The sequence below is a fragment of the Mercurialis annua genome, linkage group LG7, assembly GCF_937616625.2.
Source record: "Mercurialis annua linkage group LG7, ddMerAnnu1.2, whole genome shotgun sequence".
Taxonomy (NCBI): domain Eukaryota; kingdom Viridiplantae; phylum Streptophyta; class Magnoliopsida; order Malpighiales; family Euphorbiaceae; genus Mercurialis; species Mercurialis annua.
In genome coordinates, this window is record NC_065576.1 from 48,429,214 (window position 1) to 48,450,688 (window position 21,475).

At 31.2% G+C, this 21,475-nt stretch overlaps 3 protein-coding genes and 1 pseudogene across 3 annotated transcripts; 3 read left to right on the forward strand and 1 right to left on the reverse strand.

The window, feature by feature from the left end:
- The first annotated feature begins 582 nt into the window (after positions 1-582).
- Positions 583-2,984, forward strand: LOC126655940 (uncharacterized). The gene is made up of 7 exons (XM_050350349.2): positions 583-732; positions 805-1,029; positions 1,677-1,737; positions 1,885-2,009; positions 2,314-2,376; positions 2,463-2,587; positions 2,735-2,984. Exons 1-7 carry the CDS (start codon positions 643-645, stop codon positions 2,877-2,879), a joined length of 834 nt encoding a protein of 277 aa, XP_050206306.1. The 5' UTR covers positions 583-642; the 3' UTR covers positions 2,880-2,984.
- A 378-nt stretch (positions 2,985-3,362) lies between these two features.
- On the reverse strand, positions 3,363-4,836 carry LOC126657286 (mitogen-activated protein kinase kinase 9-like; annotated as a pseudogene).
- A 4,780-nt stretch (positions 4,837-9,616) lies between these two features.
- On the forward strand, positions 9,617-13,564 carry LOC126656329 (regulator of G-protein signaling 1). Its single transcript, XM_050350874.2, has 11 exons — positions 9,617-9,933; positions 10,674-10,794; positions 10,901-10,964; positions 11,059-11,143; positions 11,297-11,370; positions 11,517-11,708; positions 11,840-11,928; positions 12,027-12,265; positions 12,534-12,658; positions 12,771-12,892; positions 13,036-13,564. The coding sequence occupies exons 1-11, from the start codon at positions 9,851-9,853 to the stop codon at positions 13,258-13,260; spliced, it is 1,419 nt and encodes a 472-aa protein (XP_050206831.1). The 5' UTR covers positions 9,617-9,850; the 3' UTR covers positions 13,261-13,564.
- A 3,312-nt stretch (positions 13,565-16,876) lies between these two features.
- Positions 16,877-20,918, forward strand: LOC126654814 (very-long-chain 3-oxoacyl-CoA reductase-like protein At1g24470). The gene is made up of 3 exons (XM_050348813.2): positions 16,877-17,565; positions 19,362-19,431; positions 20,492-20,918. Exons 1-3 carry the CDS (start codon positions 16,919-16,921, stop codon positions 20,732-20,734), a joined length of 960 nt encoding a protein of 319 aa, XP_050204770.1. The 5' UTR covers positions 16,877-16,918; the 3' UTR covers positions 20,735-20,918.
- The last annotated feature ends 557 nt before the right edge of the window (positions 20,919-21,475 follow it).

The following is a 21,475-nucleotide window of genomic DNA, read 5'->3' on the forward strand; positions in this document are numbered from 1 at the left end:
ATATACTAGTTTCGCATTACGTGCTATGCACGTGGCTCGTAACGTAACTCGTCAATTTTTTATTTATAATTAATATTAAATTAGTTAAGAATTTTTGTAAAAGTAAATATAATATATTTGGTTATTGAATTTTTTTCCATATTGAATTTATTCTTTTTTTGGTTTTATAATAACCATAATTAAATAATTAATTTTATTTTATTATTAATATCTTTAAAAATAATAAGATAGAAATTTAAATAATAATATATTGACCAAATACAATATTTTAATTTTATAGTTCAATCAAACTAAAAGATAGGTATTCCTACTAATTTGAAGACAATTTAGTTATTTGTAACATACTAAAAACTAAATTGGAGATAATTTAGCTACCTATTCTAATTAGGACTTTAATTACAATAGTGATTAATTAAATAATTAATTAGTTAATGACTATAAAACCTTTATTTAGTAGTAAACTGAAAAGGATTATTCAGTAAATTTGCCTGTCCCCCATCCGTGCTTTTATATATAGTATAGATATATATATATATAAGTATTCTCCAACCAAAGGTGGCTTAACTATCCACGTGGCAACAGCCCAGTGATTTTAGAGAGCAAAAAAAATGAAACCACCTCTTAATCTGTTAGGATCTGGCTATGTCTTTGCTTACTCTTAACTGCTGCTCCAAGAAACTGATTGGTATCACTCATTTAAACAAGATTAAGCCTGCTAATTACTCAATTAAGGTAACTAAAATATCCATTTCTTATCTCTTCCTTCCAAAACATATACATTTTTTACTGGTTTAATCTTTACAGGAGTATAAACTGTGCACAAGGGCCTTTGCAAAGCAGCAGAAATCAGTTAAAAAACTGCAAAACCATGGAATTTCTTTAAAGAAAAGTGGTGGTGATGAGAGTTCAAGAAATGAAGAAGATAGAATTAGTGAGAAATCAGTGATTATAGCTTCAAGAAATGCTGTTCTTCAGGCATGTACTGTCACTTCTGGGTTACTTGCTGCTTTGGGATTCTTGATTAGACAGGTATGTTCTTCTTTTTGTCACTGTTTAGTGTGTTAATTAATATACAATCTTTTCTTGAAGTTTATTGTGTTCACTGCAAATTTTTATTATGAGTTGTAAAATCTTGATTTAGTGACTGAATTCATGATTTAGGGTTATGATTTTGAGATAAATGCAGTTGTGTGATGGGTTTTTTAATTGTGATTAATCATGTTCATGTCACGTTCAAGTCTCAACAGAATTAAAGACAGTTTTAGCTTCACTGTTGTTTTTTTTAGTACGGACCCGGATACGGAAAACGGGATACTTAGATACGGATATATAGCAAAACGGTGTTATTTTAAGGTTTTTAATGTTAAAATTGAAGTTTAGTATCCGAGACGCCAAGTTTCTCAAATGAAAAATCCTGATTGAATGAAGTTTCCATGTTTACTTAGAATAGGGGTGTGCATAAACCGACCGAAAACGAAAAAACAAAGTGAATTGTAAAACCAACCGAATGACCGGTTTTGTTCAATTCGGTTTGAAATATTACACTTCGTCGAAATTTCAGTCTGTTTTAGAAAAGAGGGAAAATTTGGCTCGGTTTGAACTGAATGCACAATCCTAATTAGAGCAGAAGTAAAGAAGTTTTTGAGAATACTTTGTTGGTTTCTTGTAATTTCCAGGTATCACATGTTGCATCAGTGGAAGGACTGCCAATTCTTGATTGCTCTGCAGAGATTTCATGTATAATTTTTTACTTGTTTTTTTTCCTTTTTACTGCCAATTGATTGTTAAGTAGTTTATTTTTTTAACAATTGATTGAATGAAATTCATAAATCTTTTATTTCCAAAGCTAAATATTAATCATAGGATTGGTTATTTTGTTTATAGTTGGTTTGGAGAATTGGCATCTTGAATTGATTATAGGATTGGTTATTTTGATATCGTCGTCTCGTTACTTGTTGCTGAAGACATGGCCCGATTTTGCGGAATCTTCAGAAGCTGCCAATCAGCAGGTACCTCTCCTAAGTTTTCTGCCTCTGTTACTGAAGGGGGTGTGCATTCCGTTTCGAACTGAACCAAACTGAATTTTACGAGGATTTAAATTTCAAACTGAACCGAACAAGTCGGTTCATTTGTTTTTTCAAGTTTAGTTCGGTTTGTACCAAAACTGATCTATAGTTGATTTTCTTGTAAAACAAATTACCAACCACACTGAAAGACCATTTTTTTATAATGTCAAACCGAACTAAACTGAATTCGTCGGTTTGATGTCTTGAATTGACATTGACAATGACTAAGATTTCGTTTTTGGATTAGGTGCTCACATCACTTGAACCTTTGGATTATGCTGTAGTTTCTTTTTTGCCTGGCATTAGTGAGGTAAGTGTATCATCAAAAGTTCCTTTCAGAAAGAAAAAGAAGTACTAATTCACGATGAACATCGAACTAAATGCATGAATATCCAGGAACTTCTATTCCGTGGCGCATTGCTACCGCTTTTCGGAATGGATTGGAAGAGCGCCTTAGCAGTTGCTGCTGTATTCGGCATTCTGCACTTGGGGAATGGACGGAACTACTCGTTTGCTATCTGGTTTTCATCTTTCCGTAACAAATGCACAACTTCGTTTTCGTAATTGTGTCATTGAGTATGCATTATGTCGCACGGAAACTTATCGAGACCAAATCCTATATTTCGACATTGAACTAAAGTCGTCTCTCTTGCTTGACATTGTCTCAGGGCAACATTTGTTGGACTTGCTTATGGCTATGCCGCCATTGCATCATCAAGCATCACTGTGCCGATGGCTTCTCATGCATTGAACAATCTGGTTGGAGGTATATTATGGCGCAGCACATCGAAGTCTTCGAAGTCATTAGAGTAGATATATTTATATTGTACGAAAACTTGTTAAATCCTAAATTTGATAAAGCGACCATGTACCTTTTATTTCCATTTCTGAAAACGCTTCCGATACTTCAAAACTTAATTTTTTTTAACATATTCATATAAAAAATTATTAAGAGAAGATATTTAGAGAAAAAATTATTTTTTTAACAAAGCAAATTATTTAGAGAAGATCATATCCTTGACTTCTATTAAAGTATAATGTTGAAGAAACTAGTTTGGTGTGAATTTTTTCCGGTTACCGAACTATAACCTTTTTATACAATAGTTACCGAATTTAAAAAAATGAAGTTACGAAATAGTTACCGTGTTATAGATTTTTTTACAAAATAGTCACCAAATTATAAAAGTTGGAAAATGGTTATCAAACTATAATTTTTTTATAAAACGGTACCAGTTTGTGGAATTCATTTGAACAAAATGCATTATTCGTCGATTCAAAAATGCCGGAAATAAAAGATTAGCGTTTCCGAGATCCACTTTCTTTAAGAGCATCAGAATTTTCAAGTGAGCCATCAAATTCCAAACTGAAAACATAAAACATGACAAACATGTCAAACAAACAATGAAGCTGATTCATTTACATCAAAATGATATGAAAAAAAAAAACAAAAACTTGACCAATCAGAATTCACATTTTCATGTCAAGAACTTTGCATATAATAAGCATTCTTTCAATTCAACAAACAGACTAAGAAGTTGACTTAATTTAACATTTATAAACACTAATTAAACTTTATGCAGAAGTAAACAATAATTAATTCAACTGAATAATCAATTCATAACTTTAATGTAATGTACATTATATAACATATAAAGTCAGTTAACTATTACATGAAAAAACCTTATATATCTATGAAATTAATAAATCCAGCGAAGTACAAGGAATTGGATCTCTGTCCATGCAAATGAAAGGATGAGTCAGCAACTGAGAACAAGACCATCTCTTACTAGGATCTTTCTCCAAGCAACACCTGAGAAAACTCGAAAACTCGTCCGACGCTTTCTCCGGCAAGAATTCATCTAACTCTCCATAACAAACCTTCATCACAATCTCCACCATATTAGGTTTCTGATCAGCCTGAAAGAATGGAAAATGCCCTACACATAACTCCAACAAACTAACACCTAAAGACCATACATCGCCCCCAAACGGAAACCCTAACCCAAAGGTCCCTGAATCTAACCTTCAGGACTCATATAAGCGTACGTTCCTTGGCTCCCAAGGTACTCACAATCTGCATTTTTGTCGATAATTTTGCTAATCCCAAAATCACTAATTTTAACCTTCAGATCCTTATTAACCAGAAGATTTGCAGGCTTGATATCCAAATGGGCTATGTTACGTGCATGGAGATAACTAAGGCCGTTCAGAACCTGGTAAGCAATATGGCCGAGAATATATTCTGGGAAAGGACCATGATTTCTGAGTAGGGTTTCGACCGTTCCGGCTTCCATATACTCCATCAGAATCGCTTTTTCGCCAACTTTACGGTCGAAAACTCCGTAGCATTTGGTGAGAAAAGGAGAATCGGAACCCGTTAAGATTTCTATCTCTTGTGATGGAGTAGGGTTGGATGTAGTAGAGTTCATCGCGATATCTTCTTGAATGACTTTTAATGCGTAAATTTCTGAAGTTGAACGGTGTCGTACCTTGTAAACGACCCCGTAATTTCCACGCCCAAGAACACATAATTCTTCCAAATCTTCTTGAGCCATGCCACCATAATTGTTGCTAGAAATCGGCAAGAACTTGGACTCAACTTTGAGAACTTCTTGAAGGGAGATACTGAGATTTGTTCTTCGTTTAGGTTTAATAATATTATTTGGTTTCAGGATTTTGGATGAAAGTGAAGAAACTCGTAAACAGGTTTCACTTTTATCCATATTGCTAATCTAAATAAAGAAGAACAATGAACTGAACGAAGATTGAGATTTACTAAGAAATACCTTGTTTAGGGTTTAGGGTTTTTGCAGCTTTGAAGTGAGGTTTAAGTGAAGAAACTATAATATTATATAGTTTAGGGTTAGGGTTTTAGGTGCATGTAATTAAATGCATGCGTAAATCTAAAGCTGTAACAATTTCCAAATTCTATTGTTTTATTAAGGAAAGATATGTTATGCTTATCAATAATTATAGATTCTGCTATCTTATAATAAAAATTTTTTAGATTTGATTGGTCCAAAAATGACAGTAGATCTAAATTTTACTTTCATTAGTAGATTTTAGAACAAAGGATCAATTCACCCCCCCCAATTTGACACGAAATATCAAATAAGTCATTTTAGACGATTTTAGTATAATTTAACCCGCAACTTAGTAAAACCGGATCACTTCAACCCGCAACTTAGCAAAACCGGCTCAAATTCACCCTTCTGACAAAAAAAAAGAGAGTGGATTATCTAATTAAAAAAAATTAATCCTAATTAATCTTAATTAATACTAATTAAAATGTTAAATTAAACACTCATCCTACAACTCATAAAGATTACACATATAGTAATGTTTTTGGAGGAGCTCTGCTCCTCGTTTTTCCGGGAGGAGCTGCTGCTCCTCGCCAGCTCCTCCTCGCCGGAAAAACGAGGAGCTTTGCTCCTCCAAAAACGAGGAGCTTTGCTCCTCGTATTTTAGCCCCTCGCCGGAAAAAAGAGGAGCTGCTGCTCCTCAGTTTCCGGCGAGAAATGGGTTCAAAAAGGAGGAAAAAAGCCCCTTAATTTTAGTTTAAAAAAAAATTGGGTTTTAAAGTTCTAAAATATAAAGGGTAAAATTGAAATTTAAAATACATTAAGTATTAAATTAGAAAATGAAAAAAATTATTGGGTACAATTTTGGACTATTTTCCCTTCAAAACCATATAGTGCATTACACTCTCTTAGGGAGGGAGCGATTTGTACGATTTTGTAAAATTGCGGGTCTGTTTGATCCAAAAACGGTAGAAATGACTTATTTGATATTTCATGCCAAGTTGAAGGGGTTAATTGACCCTTTGTTGGTAGATTTTATATTACTTAGTTACAGAGGTGGATTTGAAGTGATCATAAACTTTAATAGTGACCAGTTAATTAATGATTTTTTGATGGAAAAGAATATATAAATACGTATATAATTTGTGAATTTAATTATGATTATACAGTTCATTAATTATTATATTCCTAATACGTTCAGGCGGTAGATAAGCAAACCGCATACAAGAGTTTAAGAAGTTTCACTCTCAAAATAAAGATTCCTCCGTCATATTTAGAAAGTTTTTTTGTTATTTTTTTTTCACTTAAAAAGTTCCATTGTCTGTTTTTTTAACTTAAACTTTCCGGGAGGAGTACTATTTATTTTATTTTAATAATTAAACACACTTGTAAGATAATTAATGACGTATACAATTTTAAAGTACAATTAATAAGGGTAAATATGTATGAAAAACAATAAAGGAACTTTCTAAATGGGGCAGAGGTAATACAAAAAACATAGCTGTGATAATTAGTGGGTTTTCATATATCTACTGATCAATCGGAAAATTTTAATTAATCTAATTTAGCATCTAATGAATTTATAATCTAACGAAATTATTTTAATAAATTTCTCAATTTATTTTTTTATAAAAAAATAGATTTCACTAATTATATATTATAACATCACAAGTAATAATTCATAAAAAAACACAAGTAATAAAAGATTAAATTATTATATAGTATTAATAATGGTAAAATGCTTATTTATATGCACAATTTTAACAATTTTGAATATTCTAGTTCGCTAATTTTACAAATTGAGACAAATATATTCAATTCTTAGAGAATGTTCATATGTATTAGTTAGCTACCTTAATCAATTTAAACTGTTATTTTTTCATTTCTCTGATACTTAATAAATCAATAGAGAATGCAGTCTTCAATTTTTGACAAAAAAATTAAACACTTTAAAATGGCGAAAAAAGCATTTTACCGTCAATAATTCATTTTTTTGAATTATCTATAATTATTTTTTTATATGTATTTAGCTAAATTAATTTACACCGCTATTTTTTAGCTCTCTGAAACTTAATAAATCAATAAAGATAGATTTTAATTCTTGACAATAAAAATTGAACACATTTAAAATGGTAAAACGATGTGTGTGTATACATAATAATTTTAAGTAAAAGGTGCAAAACTCGCCGGAGCAGATTGTAGTTGGATCCTGCCGGAAAGTTGGCCAATTCTTCAATGGGAGAGAAGCGATTTGCAGGTGCTTTGAATGATAACGGTAGATGTAGTTGGATCCCGCCGGAAATATGCCTTTTCTTTTTCATCAAAAATAATTAAACAATAATCAGAAAATTAAAGAACCCGTGTAAGTAAGATTAAGCCATTAATAATTATAAAGCAAAAAAGCAAAAAGAAATTTAATTTTTTAATAATACAGATCAGCTCTTACATTAATTTTAGCTACAATTAAACTTTCATGTTTCAAATAGAATAATTAATTTTTTTTACCCATAGATGCTATAAACTACAGTCAATTGATGATGCGACGCTCGTGACTTTATAGCAAAAAGGTTCGAAGAGGATTTTAAAATTTAAAATATTTACAAATTTTATATTTATGAATTTTTAAACATTTTTTCTCCCTCTTTTTTCTTTAAACACCAATAATTAAAATATTTCAAAAAAGAAGAAAAACCTATTTACGAACGAGAGGAATTTTTTTCCTCGCCTGTTTAGTATCACATCACCTAATTATTGAAGTTTATTCATCTTCTCCACCACTTCTACCCAGTGGCGGAGCCACTTGCTTAAGAGGGGCATTTGCCCCTCTTATTTTTTTAAATATACAAAATTTTTAAGTAATTTTTTTTAAAACATGTCATGTTATATAGAAAATTAGTACATATTGACCTCCTTAATTTTATAAAAAATTACATTTTGTTTATTATAAATAAAAAGTTAAATTTTGCCTACCTTAATTTCGATTTCTAGCTACCCCTACTTCTACCCATCTTTGCAACCACTGACTCCACCTAAGACGAAGCCCATACAAAAATCTTCTCTGAGACAAAGCTCAGCATTTGAGCAGCTCATACGCAGCTGTGGGTTTGCCAATTCTTTTTTTAAAAAAAAATTGTGTAACTAAGATGAAAAAAAAGTTAATTGGATTTTTGATTTAAATTTTTTAGACATTTGAGGATTGGTTTGAAAATTATTAAAAATATTAGGTTGTTTTCAATTTTCTATTTAATATATCCGACTCTTTTAACTGTCATATATAAAATAATTCTCATGTCCAGTTCTGTAGTAGAGATGGAATTGATAAACAAACATCAACTATAACCCGAAAACTAGGTAGCACGTAAACGGAAACGGGAAACGGAAATGACACGAAACGGACACGGGAAAACGACAAATTTTTAAAAATAAAGGACACGAAACGTGGGAAAAACGTGTAAATAATAAAAATATAGGGATTTATTTATAATATTAAAAATTATATAATATTACATATAATAAATTTTAATTATATATTTATGTCAATTAATAAAATAAATCAAACATAATTCAACCCAACAAAAATAAGAACAAAAGTTTTGTTGTAGATAAAGTAAACAATAAAAATTATGGATAATTGATTTTTTTAAAAAAAATTGAAATTTTTTTAGATTTATTTTATAATCATATTTTTTTATTTACAGAAACGGCCCGAAATGTTTCCTTATGAGTTTCCGGTTTCCGAAACGTTTCTGAAACGGGACACGCAACTTCATTGAAGTTTCCGTGCTTCTTAGAGTTATATATCATATGCTTTAATGAAGTTGCATGTCCCGTTTCTCAAAAGAACCCGATTCAGTAAACAATATCGAGGAAGAATGAAAGGAATAATTTTTCGAGATAATTAGGGGTGGGCATGAACCGGTTAACCGGTCTATGGAGATAATTTGTAAACCGGTCTATAATAGTACGATTTTTAAAATTAAAAACCTTAACCTAAAATTTTAAACGGTTAACCATTAAATCGGTTAACCATTTAAAAGGGTTTGATTTACCGGTTTTTAACCATATAATCATTAGAAAAATTAGATATAAAAAGATAAAATTTATAGGTAAAATTTTAAATATAGTCTAATAATAATACTTTAATTTTTATTTAATTTAATTTTTCTAATAAACAAAAAGAAGATATAGATTTTTTTGTGTTTATAATTTTTATATGTATAAATTATAAAATATATTTTATTTTAATCATTAAAAATGTATTAATGTGTTTATATATATATATATATATTTATATTTATATTATTTATAAACCGGTTAACCGCGGTTTTAAAATTCCAAAACCAAAACCTAAACCATTAACCATAAAAAATCAAAATCTAAATCTAAATCTAAATCTAAATTATTGGACCTGTTAACCATAATTTCTGATTTGATTTTTCGGTTCGGTTCGGTTAATCAATTTGACCTGTTTTTGTCCACCCCTAGAGGTAATTGTATTTGTTTCGGTAAATATGCTCTTCAGGTACTTGAATCCATTTGATTATATCGAGATAAATAGAAGTAGGACGACGAGCAATGACACGAAATGCACGTCGCGACAGAAAGATATGGGTACGTATATTTTCCAACAAATGGTTTATTTGTTCGATTTTAAAATGCTGGAGGTTTAAAAGGAGGTTTAATTATGCTCAAATTTAGTCAATTTACTGTTTATTCGGGTCAAATTAAGACACCAAATAATCTCACTTTTGCACTCATTAGTTTTCTTCAGACAAAACAAAAAACATGAACACCCTAATCGAACTAGTTCTTAAACTCTCAAAGACTTTTCCTTTATGCTTCAAAAACAATCCCAATTGGTCAAACTTCTTATCAGATCAAATGGGTATCAACAAAAACTGGTAATTCATGTCAATAAAAGCTGCTTCTGCTTGGGAGTTCAAATTCAAACAATTTATCAGATAAACAGTAAATGCAAGAGAAATGGCAGGCTCAAGCTGTGCAGTGCAAGGAGGCTGCCCCAGTGATTACATTGCTATTTCTATAGCCATTATTTCCATTATTTTGTGGGTTTGTTTTTCTTTTTTGTGTATATGAATTTGTTATTTTTATAGCTGCTGGGTTTCTTGTTGATGGGTACCTGTAATTTTGTTCTAATGATGAATCTTTTTTCATTTAGTTTGTTTTGCTAAAGATGGTTGATTTTTTTTATTTGTTTGTTTGTTTGTGGGGATTGGTGTTATGTGATAATGAACTAGACGGTTTAGATTTTGTAAATGTCATTTTCTTTTGATAATCGGTGTGGGATGGGGGAGCGCTCGTGGGAGAAATTGAACCCACCACCTTGCAGTTTACTGCCAACGCTTATACGGTTTAAGCTATAGCTCACTGGTAACTTGCTGCTAGTTTTAATTGTATATGTGGAAGTTAATGTAGGACAGTCAATTTCAACTTAAGTTTCCATGAACATGACATTGTTGAGGATCATCATGATGATTAGTAGCGGATCAGGATTTCTTTTTAGCTTGGGCTTAACTTTTAATTTACCTCTGACCTCCCTGTAGCTCCGAATTCACTACAAACCATACCTCTTTGTCAGCTCAGGCCGAAGCGTAAACTAGCCTTAGGGTAGTTTTGCCTCTGATGATGATGAATATCATCAATTCCCTTCTCAGATATCATGCATTTTTTCCTACTATCTATTATCTTAATTTGTTGTTGTTTGGATTTATTTTGTATAATAAAAGGTTTAACTCTACAAAACATAACCTCTGTTCGCGTCTACTGAGTGATGCCCTCTTATCAGGCTTCTATCCTGGTCAATTTACCCCTTTCTGGCGCACAAGGTTCCGCGTATCAATGGCAGTGGATTCTGGATTCCTCTGCTTCAAATTGTCGGTAGCATCAACCTTTTATTATCAATTGTGGTAAGTAGCCTGCTTGGTTATGAATTACTAGTTTCATACACCAAAAATTCAACGTGTGCACTCCTTGCATTATATTAAACCATGTTTTCTCTGATCTTTCGTGTAGATGTCTTCCAATTTAGTGAAATTCGAAAAGCGGTATTGGTGGCAATCTTGCTATGTTTGGGCAGGTTATTTACTGCTTTCAATAATACATAGACATGTGAAGATACATTTTATGTTAAATTTCTATTTCTTTTATCAAATATACGGCTTCTTTGGCAGTCTGGTTTGAAGGTCCAATTGGATTCGGTTTGCTGCTGAGCTGTCGCATAACACAGGCTTTCCAACTGTATTACATATTTGTCAAGTGAGTCTAAGGTGTAAGCTTTACAGTGCAAATTTAAGTATAGAATTTGTTGAAACTTGCCATTGAGTACTAATTTTGTTACTATCTTTTGATCTAATTATATATTGATCTGCCTATAAATATTGGCACTAACTATTTGATATTGACAAACAGGAGGCGGTTACCACCAGTTAAAACTTATATTTTTCTTCCGCTAATTCTCTCGCCATGGATTGCTGTGGCTGCATGTAAGATTTTTGCAAAAATAAATTACTTGCAACTTAATGCAATGCGTCAAAACAAATTTTTTTGCTGTCTTATTTTCACGCATATGCACTCTCTCTTTCTTTTGTAACTGCTAATTTCTAACAAAGATCATCTGACCCCTTTGTAGTGATCCATGTCAAGCAACCTCTGAATACTCGATGCCACATGGGGACTCGGTGGATCGTTCCTGTTTTGTGCCTTCATACATCTTATGTTTCTGGTTTAATCGGAATTACAGCATCTATTCGGCACATAGAGTTTAGGTTTGACGAACTCAAAGACCTCTGGAAGGGAATAGTTGTCTCAGCATCATGTATCGGTATAACTCCATCTCAGTTATTACACGGAATTATAATAGTTTTTATCACTAGTAGTACAGTTGATGAATAAAAGTAATAATATGCCCTCCGTGGCTTTTACCTTTTAACTCGTGCTCTTATCTACTTCCAGGAGTATGGGTTGTTGCGTATGTTATGAATGAAGTTCACGACGAGATTGCATGGCTTCAAGTTGTCTCCAGATTTTTGCTTTTAGTTTCAGTATGTTTTTCTCTTTGGCTCCTTCTTTTTCCGTCATATGTAGATAGTTTGTCTTCAGCTTATGCATATTGCTAACACTTCTCAGGTATACTCCACAGGCAAGTATCCTTGTGCTCGCTTTCTTCTCTATATCGAGTTCGCAACCTTTGCTTTCACAAATTAGTTTGAGGAAAAGGGATCCTCTAGAGTTTGCAACAATGGGTCAGGCTCTGGGTATACCCGAGAGTGGGCTTCTGGTGCAAAGAGACCCTGCCGTAGTGATAGATCCTAACGAACCATTGGACAAGCTGCTTACAAACAAAAGATTTCGGCAATCTTTTATGGCCTTTGCAGACAGGTGTTTCTCCTTTCTAGTATAGTTGATAGAATTATACTTGGCTTACTTAAGAAACATTGGAATTTTTTAAACTTGATAGTCATGGTATTTCTTTTAAATGCATATAACTATAAGGCCTCGGATATTTCTTTAATATTTTACTTTTTTTTTCCGTGGAACAATTTGGAGGTCAAAGATATATGGATGGGGATTCAAATGATATAAGAAAGAAGACTTAATCATTGAAGACTGAAATATTATAGTGTTTATGTTTTTATCTCAATTGCAGCTGTTTGGCTGGGGAGAGCATTCATTTCTATAACGAAGTGCACGAACGCGGAAAAATTCATCAGGATGACACTGTAAGAAGGATCTACATGGCACGACATATCATTGAGAAATATATAGTTGCAGGTTTGTGATATTAATTGTTTAAATCGAGTTAATAACCTCCGGTTGAAAGAAGAGGAATTCGTATGGAATTGAATTTGATAGTTCTCATGATTTTTTATTCTCTATTAAATAGGTGCAGAAATGGAGGTGAATATATCTTATCGAACCCGGCAAGAAATATTATCTACCACTGATTTAGCAGATGCTGATCTATTTAATAAGGCAATTAATGAGTTGCTGCAGCTGATGAAGACGGTGAGTCCAATGTTTTCAGATTTCCTTTTGTTTGGATTGTACATGCTGATATGTTACATTATCATTTGTTGTGTCCACGGATGACGTGGTGGACAAAGTCTATCTGAAAAATTCTACTGAACTTGACGTTTTTTCCTCTGAAGAATCTGGCAAAAGATTACTGGTCATCCACGTATTTCATCAAATTCAAAGACGAAGCCAGAATAAGAACCAACGGTCATGACCTGGAACAGATGGCCGGCTGGAACTTCTCTCCGAGATTGAGCTCAGTTCACGGATCCGATGATCCATTTTACCAAGAACCTCATGTAAAGAGCATCCGTTTGAATAATAACGACGGCACCGACGCGACAAATCGAGAATTATGAATGCTGTTGTGCTGGTTTACTGCAAATTTAGTTCAGAGACTGACCATGACAGATCAAATATACGAAATGATGCATAATGGACCTGTGATGTACTGACGGAACGATGAGATGCGCTCGGAAAAGAAGATCGAAAGGTGGCAAAGTTAAGATAGGAAATAAATGCATCTATAGCATTCATATGATTCAACCATTTGTTAGTCATTAATCAGTGCAACTCTTTGTTGTGTTCAAGCCTGTAGAGAAGAAAAATGTGAATTGTTGCATTACTACCTACTTTATCATAACATATATTTTAGTGAGGCTAGCCAATATTTACTTTAGGCAAAAGGTATAAAAAAACTCCTTAGTTTTTCCAAAAGTACACATAAATCTTTACTTTTTTTAGCATAATTAAATTTTGTTTATTTCAAAACTGAACAATTAAATCCTTCCGTATATCAATGTTACAAATTAATGTTAATGGCTGATGTGCCACTCATAACCTTATAAGAAAAAAGTTTAAAAATAATTTTAATATTTAAAATATTTATCAATTTTATATTTATAATTTTTGTTAGCATTTTTCCACCCTCTTCTTCCTAATTTAGTTTTTATTAATTAATTTTTTTTTTTTTTGTATTTTTTGCATTTGAATTGATGTCTTCCATGCACCCGAACCACTGGCGTAACTACCGCTTTTGTCGACTGCTTCCGAAAAAATACTATGGCATTGTTACCAAGGATAACGGCACTGTTACCGAGGATGACGGAACTGTCACTTATTGACGGCGTTATCGTCGTACATGACGTCTCCACCATCGAAGGTGAAGGCGCGATCACTGCATAAAAAAATTACTATTTCGTTTCTGTCTTATTTCAAATGAGTCACACTCACATTTAAGTGTTAGATGGTAACATGAAGAAGGTTAGAAAAATGTCTTATATAAAGAATTCTTTTTTATTTAAAGGATAAAATATTTTGAAATAAAAATCTAACTATATTATAAAGCAATTATTATAAAATATATAAAATAAATCTAGAAATTGATCCATTTGAATCAAATCAAAACAAGAATAGAGAATCTGAGAATAAAAATTTGACGGTGAAATATTAAAAGAATTCAAGTGTTAATAATTTATGAATACCATTTACATTCCAGTATTTCCATCTTTAACTTGTTTCATTTCAAATACACTTTAATGATTAGACCACAATCTCGATTTATTTTAAAAACTTGAAGCTGAAGTTCGAATATATACTGAACGGTCTTGAACGAATTAAAGATTGACTCAAACAACACAAAGTGAAATCATGAAAAGACATCATAAAACACATGAAAAGAACAAATTGATCCCAAAAATGGAGCAACTTATTAAAGCAAACTATAATAGAAAAATATAGACATTAGAACGATGGAATGATGAATCGGCTTAAGGCCGGAAACCACCGCTCCGCCGCCTTCAAAATCAAGCTTCTATGAATTAAAGTTTGAGAGGAGTTTGTTGAGGATTTGTATGAAGAATTGAAATTTACAAAAACATTATCTAAAACGTTATGTTTCTTTCATTTTTTTTAAAATTGGCATTTTCTAGTTCCAATTTCATATCTATTTCGGGTTCTCATTAAAGTATTCCGTGCTACTTAGGTAAAATGAATTTGCTCCCTTTATTTTATTTTATGGTAGAAAAATGATTAAAAGATAGTATTGATACCCATACATTTGCCAGCCACTTTGTCCTTGGCTCACTCCTAATTATGACGCATAGGGACCAGAATTCAGTAAATATATTTAAAAAGTTATTTTTATTTTGATTCTTATTAAAAACTTTAAAATTTTACTTTATAATTACTTATTTTGAAATGCAAAAAATTTCATTAACCCAATATATCATAAGCACTGACAATTAATCGTAACAATGTATTTTTGTCGACTGACATAAAACGAGATGCGGTAATAAGAATATATATAGCAGTATTCGTAAAGATAGATCCAAGAGAGTACAATTTTTCTAATGTATATATTCGCAAGATTCAAAATCTAGATATACTTAAGTGGATGCGTATGCTTCTTTTAATTTATACTACTAATATCCTAAAAATATATATATATATATATATATATTATTTTAATATCTGAGTTTTATTTATTTTTCATATTATTTTAATTTTTTTAAAATATTAAACGATTGTTTTTAGTTATTTTCGATCATCAAACTACTAACTAATAAGTAGAGGTTGATTCTGGAAATAATTATACTTTGATTATCGAATTTCAGAACATAATAAATTGGGTCCTTACTATATTTTTAATGACTCCGGTATTTTCTAATGAAATTCGGCCAATTTATTCCATTGTGACACTCAAATTTCACTTGTAAATTTGAAAGTTGGAAGAATTGAAAAGTGACATGGTAAAAGAGGTGTGAATTGTGAAGTGTTTTCAGTTAGTATGGTTGATGAGAAAGTGAGAGGAAGAACAAACCGGCGGCCATCAAACACAATTTGGCCGGACTTCATTAAAAACATGCTTGAATCACTAAAAAAATAATACGCTAATCAATTTGTTATGCTTTAAAATTTGATAATCAAATTTAAAATGTTAAAAATACAGTGAGTCCAGAATCAATTACTCAATAAGTGGTTCTCTTGAACTTTTTGGTAAGTATGGTGGAAAGGGAAATATAGAAAGAAGGTGGACTCATGAATACCTAACGGTGACCACGATATTGTGGTAGGCATATTTATGGGACCATGTGATAATGATCATGAAACTTTCTAGTGCATGAGAATATCATAAATTTATTAGTTTTATTTTTTCATAATCGGAAAAAGAGAGCGTTTATAGGAGGAATCGAACCCACAATCTAGTAGTTTGTTATTTGGCGCATATATCGTTTGAGTTATAACTCATTGATAAATTTGTTAGTTATTTTTATTTTCGTAAGTAAGATCTGCGAATCACGCAGCATGTTATTTGTTCCATGTCAGGTCATCGGATTTAGTTTTCAAATTATTTCGAATTTCTTACAAATATAACTGTTTCGTATTCGATTTAATGAGATTTGGTGATTTAAAAAAAAAAAAGTAGATAGTATGTGAAATCATGCAATTTCTACTCCCTCCTGTAATGTTAATTCATGTTATGTGTATTCTTGGAGCTTACTGTTTTATTATGGATGATTAAATCTAGATCGATACGTAAATTACAATAAAATTAACAAATATATCGCTATAGATTTTATACTAGTTAATTTGATCCAAAAAAATATAATTTATGTCAACTATATTCAAATAATTTTATCAATTCTTTTTTTTTTTATGAAATCAACTCTTTTGTATTATTATAAAAAAAACTATGGTATTTAAAAATGATTAATTCTTCGTAAAAATATTTTAAAATTATTAAACGTGAACTATAAAATTATTAAACCAAATTGATTAATTTAATATTTTTATTTAAGATTCATGTATTGATTTCATTTTATGGATACATTAATTTATCTTTTCTTTAATTCATAATACGCCAGACCTTATATGTAATTTACAAACAAACACATACATATGCCAATGTATGAATATAATTAAAAAAAGACTTAATTGTTTATATATTTTGAGAAATAACGATATATATATATCCATAAAAGAGAGCTTTGATTTTGGACTGAAAACACTAAAAAAATGCTCTCAACATTCATCGGCCACCTTAAAACCCAACCATTAGGGTTTGTTCTTGTCTGCTTTCTTGGATTTCTCAAACTCCTCAGCTTCTCTCTAAATCTTCTCAAATGGTTCTACAAATCATTTCTCAGAAAACCAAAAAACCTCAAACAAAGCTACGGATCATGGGCGCTAATTACAGGCGCAACAGACGGTATAGGCAAAGCATTTGCATACGAACTAGCCAAACAAGGCCTTAACCTAATACTAGTAAGCAGAAACATCAAGAAACTCAAGACAGTCTCAAAAGAGATTCAAGAAAATTTCCAAACCACAAAGATCAAGATTCTGAGTCTTGATTTTTCAAGCGAAGATCAGTTGCGTAAAGTTCAAGAAATGATTGAGGAGGCTACGAAAGGCGTTGATGTTGGTGTTTTGATTAATAATGTCGGGATTACGTACCCGGAAGCGAGGTTTTTCGATGAGGTGGATGAGGAGATTTGGATGAGTATTGTTAGGGTGAATTTGGAAGGGACGAGTAGGGTTACGAGAACGGTTGTGGGAGGAATGATCGAACGGAAAAAAGGCGCCATTGTGAATATTGGATCAGGAGCTTCCATTGTTGTACCTTCTCATCCTCTCTACACTATTTATGCTGCTACCAAAGCGTAAGTATTCATTTAATTACTTCTAATTGCTCTTAATCATTAGTGTTCAAATAAGGTAAAATAATCGAAGTTATTAAACTATATGCTTTTTTTACATTATAATTATTTTATTTTATTTTTCAATGGGATCGTATTTAATTGCTCTTAATCACTAGTCATTATATTTTTTTTTATTCTAGTTGTTCTTTTTTTAATTTAATATGTCACAACTCATAATTAAATGCTCTTCCTTTCCGATTATATATAATCCTTATTTTAGAAAGAAAAAAAACATTACATGCAACTCAAAAATAAAATTCGACTAGTACTATAGTCTACACATTTTGATGAAATTTGAGTTCAGCCTTGGACTTTAGCATATTAATAATTGATGTATGAAATAAGAAACATGGATTTCTAAATGTTGGACTAAAAATCAGTATGTTTTGGGAAAAGGGAATAACAAATTTCAAGGCGATGATGGACTCATATTAAATGCCTGTAGCTGATGAAACTAACCCCAATAACATTACATGCACTTCAAAAAATTAAATTCTTTATTATTGCACACTTATACTTTTCAGTAATTAGTTGAACAAAGGCTCAACGCACTTTCTAAACTTGTGTCATGTGACCATATAATCCAATTTGTACTTTTTTAAACAAATAACCCAAAAACTCTTCATTTTCGGGTCAAATAATCCATAATTATATTTTTAAAACGCGTAAAATACAAATCGAAGGTGAGTAATGCAAAAAAGTAATTAGATACTTCCCTAATTGTTGTGATAAAATTATCCTAAATCTGTTTTTTTAAATAAAAATATAAATTATGAGGTTATTTGACCCAAAAATGAAGAGTTTTGGGGTTATTTGTTCAAAAAAATATAAATTGAGTTAGATGACCCCGTGTCACAAGTTCAGGGAGCGCGTTGACCCTTTATTCGTAATTAATTTACCTGTTTCCAGTGTTCAGATAGTTTCGCGCCTTTATCTTTAATATTGCCTAGATTTATTCCATATGAATTAAATAAAAAATACTTTAAGTTAAAAAAATATAGTATAATGTACTATACATATACACATATCCGGGCTTAATTATTAAAAAATATTTAATATTTTTGATATTTAGGCCACAAATAAAAAAAAAATCAAAAAATTGAGTAGTTTTGAATGGTTAAGCTTATATATGTGTTTCAAAAATGCATACAATAAAAGAAAATTACTCTTTATATATATTGTTAAAAATGCGTTAAATAATAATTCATGGATAATCACGATTATAAAAGAGAGAAGAAAGACATTTTAAATTTACGGATTAAATATCTTTACGGTTATAAATTATCGAATTTTTATAAAATAATTACCGAACTATTAGAAAAGTTATAAAATTATTATCGAACTACAATTTTTTTATAAAACAATTATCCAATTATAAAATGGTTACCGGACTATAATTTTTTGCAAAACAGTTAGTGAACTATTATTTCTTTTATAAAAAGGTTATCGGCTTGTTGCTTGACCGTACATTTTTTTCTTGTCCACATCAATAAGTCGGTGTCTACATCAGCAAGTTAGTAACCATTTTATACAAAAAGTCATAGTTCGATTATTATTTTATAAGTTTTTACAATTTAGTAACTGTAAAAAGAGTAGTTCGATATCCGTTTTGTAACTTTTAAAATTCAACCGTTTTATAAAAAGACTATAGTTCATTAACCATTTTGTAAAATTTTAAATCTAAATTTTACAGTTATAAAATGCATATTATAACCTTTTTACCTCTTTTTCTTTCAAATTTACTTGTAATAATGCAGATATATCGATCAACTATCAAGATGTTTGTATGTGGAATACAAAAGCTGTGGGATTGATGTACAATGCCAGGTATATATATTTTGCTATTTCCATCCATTTTATATATTGTTTAATCTTCTTATCTGTACCCAGTGGTGGAGTCACTCGTACTCGGGCTCATGCGCCCGCTCTGGTCGGAATTGATTGAAAACGCAAATTTCTTAAAAAGTAGTTTTAGTTATAAATTCCTAGCTCCCTGATTAGTATGAAATTATTGATTAAATTTTTCATTATAGTTCGTTCTCTCGATAAAATTTTCGGAATATGCCATTGTTCATACTGATTCTTTATTTACAACTCTTTCAAAATATTCACTATCTTGATTCAGAAAGTGATCGAACTAGATTTATTTATATACATTTTAAAAAGCTAATGATAAAGAAAAGAAAGCAACTCATTATAATGAAAGATTTTAGTAATTAAATTTAGGCTTAACTCATATAGAGGTCCCTGTACTTTACACTTTTTTTTCCGTAGGTCCTTATACTTCATTTTTTTATTATTTGGTCCCTCTACTTATCTATTTTTGATTTTCAAGTCCTTCATGAGTTTTTTCTGGTCTTTTTGTGTGGCTGGAGAAAACAAAAATTGTAAGTAGAGGGACTGGAGGAAACAAAAATTGTACGTAGAGGGACTGGAAAAAACTTACAAAGGACCTGAAAATTAAAAATAGGTAAATAGAGGGACCAGATAATACAAAAATGAAGTATAAGGACCTACAGAAAAAAAGTGTAAAGTACAGGGACCTCTATATGGGTTTGGCCTTAAATTTACATAGATATATTGGTGCATGGACTTAACCAACTAAACATTAATTTTTTTACATAAATTTTCATAAGCTTTAATTTCCTTTTTTTAACATCTGATTGAATATAAATCAGATCTAGATAGAAAAATGAAATACTGAGTGGTGAGAATTATAAGGAGATCTTATTCAAACCGGGTTCTGGATTCATAAAAATTGCACGATCCAATCAATTAAAAAGGATATAAAATTTAATTGGTCGATCATATACGTCTTTTATAAATCCGACCTAGATAAAAAATTATCGAGAATTATATATACTGATGGGTTACAAGAATGGATCAGGTGCCGCTATACGTTGTTACGAACATGACATCAAGAGTAGCATCGATAGAAAGATCGTCCTTGTTTATAGCATCACCTCAAGATTATGCAAAAGCTGCAATTCATCACATAGGCTATGAACCAAGGTGCACTCCTTACTGGCCTCATTCTCTTCAATGGTTCTTCGCCCGTCTTCTTCCCGAGTCTCTTCTTGATTCGTGGCGTCTCTCCATCGGCCTCGCCCGAAGAAATTCCACCATTTAGAAATTAGAATTAGAAAAAAAAAAATCATTTGGCTTGCCCTAGCTAGCTAGATGCTTTGTTTGTGCTTTGCATCATGTATTATGTTATGTACATATATTTGAAAGCCTAAGTTAAACCTACGAATATCAAGCTGAAGCTGAACTAAATATATTTGAGCTATTTAAATAAACATTAAATTATTGTATTTATATGTTTTATATTCGTTATGATATAGTTTAACTGATTGGTGTTAATACAAATCACCTTTTCTTCGGGGATTAGGCTGTCAACAAACTTACATGTACATTCACGTTTCCCACATTATTGCAAGATGCTGCGCATCTTTTTCTGCCTTAATTGCATGCAACTTTAAAAGAAAGTGCACTTATTTTTTTCTTTAAATTTGTTTTTATAAACTCGAGTCACTTATTGAGTCGAGTTTAAATTAAAATAGCGAGAAGCGGATAGGAAAGATAGACTATAGACTAAAGCGATTAGCTCGGCGAAAACTCATCCGATTTTCCATGTGAGTCCGTTCACTTCTATTAGAGCAGACCGACCCAGAGAGGAACGTACCCGCGAGGGCAGCACCAGATGTTGTAAGTGAACCTACTTACTAAAGAAGAAGTTGAGTATATTATACCTGACCGCATCATGCGCTAGTTTGATAAGTTCATATATCTAATCAAGATTTAATTAAAAAATTATTGTTTTATATTCTTACATTTTTTACCTTTTGTTATTTTATAGATTTTTAATAAT